This window comes from Gossypium arboreum, chromosome 10, assembly GCF_025698485.1.
Source record: "Gossypium arboreum isolate Shixiya-1 chromosome 10, ASM2569848v2, whole genome shotgun sequence".
NCBI classification, from domain to species: Eukaryota; Viridiplantae; Streptophyta; class Magnoliopsida; order Malvales; family Malvaceae; genus Gossypium; species Gossypium arboreum.
In genome coordinates this window covers 124,238,466-124,243,625 of record NC_069079.1, presented here as the reverse complement: position 1 = coordinate 124,243,625, position 5,160 = coordinate 124,238,466, and the positions used below count along the sequence as shown (strand labels likewise).

General features: G+C 29.9%; 1 protein-coding gene across 2 annotated transcripts; it reads left to right on the top strand.

Annotated features, from left to right (window-relative positions):
- The first annotated feature begins 1,977 nt into the window (after positions 1-1,977).
- On the top strand, positions 1,978-4,116 carry LOC108488718 (ankyrin repeat-containing protein BDA1-like). 2 transcript variants are annotated; one of them, XM_017793008.2, is made up of 3 exons: positions 1,978-2,639; positions 2,733-3,010; positions 3,117-4,116. In XM_017793008.2, exons 1-3 carry the CDS (start codon positions 2,429-2,431, stop codon positions 4,065-4,067), a joined length of 1,440 nt encoding a protein of 479 aa, XP_017648497.1. In that variant the 5' UTR covers positions 1,978-2,428; the 3' UTR covers positions 4,068-4,116. The 2 variants fall into 2 exon arrangements, with proteins under 2 accessions (XP_017648497.1, XP_017648496.1); XM_017793007.2 differs by having other exon boundaries at positions 2,056-3,010.
- The last annotated feature ends 1,044 nt before the right edge of the window (positions 4,117-5,160 follow it).

Sequence of the window (5,160 nt, the reverse complement as noted above, 5' to 3'; positions counted from 1 at the left end):
AGTTTTATTTTTCATTTTTCTTAGTCTCTGAACTCCAAATTTTATAATGGATAAAATAAAAAAAATTATGTAATCTAAATTCTATATTTCTCCTTACGTGATACTTGTGAAGAGTTTGTATGCTCTCTCCAGAGATGATACTTCATACACTTCTCTTCAAGTAAGTATATTGATTTTACTCACAAATCCAAATAATGCAGGATAAAAAAAAGTGAAGAGAACAAAATACGTGTACAGTAGGTAATTGATCCATTACCACTGACAGTAAATAGTATGTGTAGGGTATGCCATTGCCTCCCAACTATTGTATATTCCTTAGTGTTTTTCTCTTTCCTTCATTATTGTAGCCAGTTCCACCAGGTGAGGAGTAACCCATTCTCAACTTTCTTAATTACACAAGGCCCTTATATATTTATTTATTTACGACTGTGAGTGCAATACTTAAACATTGTTGGATAAGTAGAAAAATTAAATTTTAAAAGGTAAGTTTTAGAGAATTAAATTTTAATTTTAATTTAAAATGTATTTATATATCATTTAAAGTTAATTTCGAAATATAACTATACCATTTATTAAATGTAATTTTAATTCTAAAGATACAATATAAAGGATAATGTTAAAATTAAAATAAAAAAATTCTACATTAACCCTATATTTGGATAAATATAATTAAAGGAAAGAAAATGAAAAGAAAATAGGAGAAGATTAAAGAAAGGAAAGGATATATTAATGATTAATTTACCAATAAATCCAAAAATAAAAATAAAAATTATTTGCATACTGATTGTAGGAAAATTACGGGAAACTTTTTTAAAAAAAGTTAATTGAAATTATATATTTTTATTTTTTAGTTAATAACAAGTATTAAATATATATTAAAAAATTGATAAGTTTCATTTAACTGAATTATTTGAATTAATAAATTGTCAATTTGACCCTATTTCTTCTTATTATTTTTGCTTTAATTATTAAAAGTTTTAAAAATTAGGAGAAGTTAAAATTATATTTTTCCCATATGTGCGAATAAATTAAAGATAGAAAAAACCAAAACTTATTATTAATAATTAATACTAAAGATTTAAACTTGTTTTAACTTGTAATTTTCATTTAATGACAATAAATACAATAGATATTAAATAATTTATATTAGAAACCATTTAACTTAAACTCAACTTTCAAATAAATCATAAACTTTCATTTTAATTAAAAACATCATTTCATTTTAATTATTAACAACTTAAGTCAGTTACCGTAACACTTTTGAATTATTTTAACCAGAATCCACATTTCTAGCGTACTTTTAACATACCAATAAATTAATACCTAATTAGAATTTTAAATAATTTTTAGATTTATTTTTCAAAATTCGATTAGGTAATAAGATAGAGTTTCTGTTTTTTCTTCTTCTTCTTCTTGGTGCTGACAATAATATTAGGATAAATATTAGATTAACATTAGAGATTAATATCATATTATGATTTACTTCAAAATTTTATGATATATTATGAGTGAAAAATATTATATAACAAACATATTTATTAAAAATTCATATAAAAGTAAATTGATGTTTTGATTATAATAGTAAAATTAATTGTTTATTATGTAATATTATTATTATCAATTTTTTATTTATCATATAAAAAGATAAAGATATCCTCATAAAATATAATTTTTTTTTTTACATATAAGAGGACATTTTAATAAATTTATTTATGAATTAGTGTTCGGGTATTAAATCAATAAAATACTTAAAACAAGTATGAGTACATATCATCCCTCAAAGTTTAAATGGGTTCTAAGTTAAACTCTTTAATAACATATAAAGTTAGAAAAACAATTGAAAAAAGGCTCAAGTTATTAAAAATATATGAACTGTCAAAGTTAGATATGCTCTTCATTTTTCTTTTCTTTTTCCAATTTCTCTTTTTGGTATGAATTAATTTGAGTAAATTAAGTATTAACAACGGAAAAAAGATTACAACATCCATCCTATGCATCTCATAAGCTCCATCCCTTTCTCTTCAAATCTATATCCTTTACTTTTATTTTCTATAAACATTTAAAAGAAATGAAATGAAAAGGCCTGTGTTACTCCTTAGGATTAGATGACTTGTTTTTATTAGAATGCCAAAACAAATTAAATTCCTTCGTGAACTGAGAAAAATAAAGAGCCAAATGAAAGTATAAATTCTTATATGAGCACCTTTGAAAGTGGAAACCTCTCCCACGTTTTACACTATAAGTGAACCGTAGCTCCAACATGAAGATAAGCACCTTTCGACGGTACTGAAAAAACTACATTTCTTATATAAAGGAAACCATTCTCCTCCTTCTTCCTCACACAAGGGAAGTAAAATTAATTCCTCTAAGTGCCCTTTAACCCTTTCAATTTTTGTCTCCTATTGTGAATTTGTTCCTTGTTTCAAACATGGACGAAAGTGTCAGAACAATTTCTCGTACGGGAGATGTCAGTGAATTGTATAAATTGATTCAAAGTGATGGAAATGTTTTGAGGCGCTTCGATGAAGTGGAGTTCATCGAGACTCCTTTACATGTAGCTGCAGATGAAGGGTGCATCAGGTTCGCAATGGAGATGATGAAGCTGAAGCCGTCATTTGCTAGGAAGCTAAACCAACAAGGTTTGAGCCCCATTCACCTTGCATTGGAAAAGGGGCATAATGAGATGGTACTTCGTTTCCTACAAATGGATAAAGATCTTGTTCGTGTCACAGGGAAGAATGGTGAGACTCCGTTGCACTACATTTGTAAAGCTGGAAACCATGACAGTCTGCTGGAAAGATTTTTGAAGGCTTGTCCTGATTGTATCCGAGATGTTACAACTGAGAATCGCAGTGCTTTGCATATTGCAGCGGAAAACAAAAGGTTGGATGTTCTTCAGATTTTAATTCGAATGCTTAAGAAGAAGGACTATTATCGGGAAGAAGTAAATAGAAAGGACGAAGATGGCAACACTGCATTACACATAGCTGCTAGAAATAATCAAACCCAGGTTTGACTCATCCGCTTTAATAATTAATATTAAATAGATTCTTTTGTACTCCATAGCCATGATTAACTGATTGTAGTTTTTTTATCTTAAACTATCAATTAAACAGATGCTTAAACTACTATTAAGTAGCAAGGCCGATAAGCATGCCACCAATCAATCCGATTTAACCGCACTGGGTGTTGCAGAACAACATAATAACAGAAAGAGCATCAGAATTCTGCGTGGTTGCTTTATTCCAGGAGTTTCAAACATTAAATCTAAGTGGGAGAAACAAATCGTCAAGTATGCCGCAAAAGCATCATCAATAATTTTTGACGATTTGGATAAAATATCAAGCGATGACCGCAATGCCTTACTAGTAGTTTTAGGGCTGCTTCTAACTGGAACCTACCAAGCCACTCTTAGCCCACCTGGTAGTGTTTCGCAGGGCGACAACACCTCACCAGAGAAATCAGTACCAGGGAAATCAGTACTTGATCTAACTAATTTTCTTCTTTTCTATATTCCAACCTATGTTGTGTTCATGGTAACCTTTTTCCTAATACTAGCCCTGCTTAAACCTTTTCCCCATGGTTTCAAGAAAACAATTCAAGTACTACTTGCTTTCTTCGCTATTTGCTTCGACCAATCGATATCTTTCATAGCCCCAACTGATTTTGCATTTAAAGTTATGGGAGTATTTTCGCTATTGTTTTTTGTTTTAACATTGGTCATGTTTTATAGTGATCGGGTGTCAAAACAAAGTGTTGCAATTTTGGGATGTTGGTTAACTCCTTCAAAATTGTTTCAAGTAATTCCTGCTGATCCCGACTCAATACTGTTACTATTAGCAATTAACGGATGCTGGTTATTTCTTTTCGTAAAGGATGATTTCTGGGAAGGAACCATTATAGTTATAGGATATTGTTCATACAGTATTATGGAAGTCGTCTTTCAAGGAGCACTTACATTTGGGATGCCGGAATTGGCATTCTATCTTATCCCCTTGGGATGTTGGTTTTTTCTTTTTCTATGTAGATTTTGCTTCAAGCAGTGTTGTCAACGTTGTAGCACTTAATGTTTGCAGACTTTGTATTTCAATCTATTTGTATTATGCTTATTTATTATCCATGCTCTCTTTATGTATCTTTAATATATTAGGAATACATCTGTTGGCCCGGCCCGAATGCCCGCCGAAAATGTGAGAGAGTTTAGACAAAAATATAGGTTCAGAAAATGAGTTTGGACAAAAAAATAAGACCCATTTAAAAAAGGGGTCAAGCCTCGGGTAAAGTATTTTTTGGCCGAGCCCGGCCTGGCCTGAATTCACTAAAGGACAAAAATAATCTGCTCTTTTTTTTAAATTTTTTTCTTGTTTGTTTTCCCTATTTTGCAACCATTTTACTATTATGTTGCTACTATTTTGTTGTTATTGTTTGGATATTTTATAAAGTTTATTTTATTGTTAATTTTGTTATTATTTTAAAGACGTTTGTTAATTTTGTTATGGGCGGGCTGGGTCGGACCCTGATTTTAGCATTTTTATTTGGGTGGAGCTTGGGAAAAATTTTAGGCCCATTTTTTGGGTCGGGCCCAGGGCTAATAAATATTAGTTGAGGTTAGCCCGGCCCATGAACGCCTCTAATTAGGAATAGAGTTTTTGATTTTTTATGGGATTAAAAAAAATCACATGAATTACTGGGTTAGGTGAGATGATAATAGTTTCTCTTAACTTAACTAGCAATCTAGGGTTTGATCCTCGTTTTGGATATGGAGCAGCTTTAAAATTTGTGTCCAGCGTATACCCCTTAATGAGCCTATAGAATGCTAGTGAGTTCCAGTAAAATAAAATCATCTAAGACTTGCCAAACATACCTATACATGATGTAAGTTTAAAAAAATGAATTTTATGCAGCAATAATAGTATTTTAATTTAGGACATAAATCTAATTTTCAAAATATAAATAATTAAATAATATAAAATTTTTATTGATTAGGGGTAATTTTCCATACATTTTAACCTACAAAATAATTGACTAAATTAGATTAAGAGTCTGGGAGTTCAACTCTTCGTCTATTAATTACAGAGTTATTTAGTGATAAAGTCAATCCACCAAAAATAGCATAAGTGAACTCACCATAATTTACCATTATGAAAGCTATTGAATTAA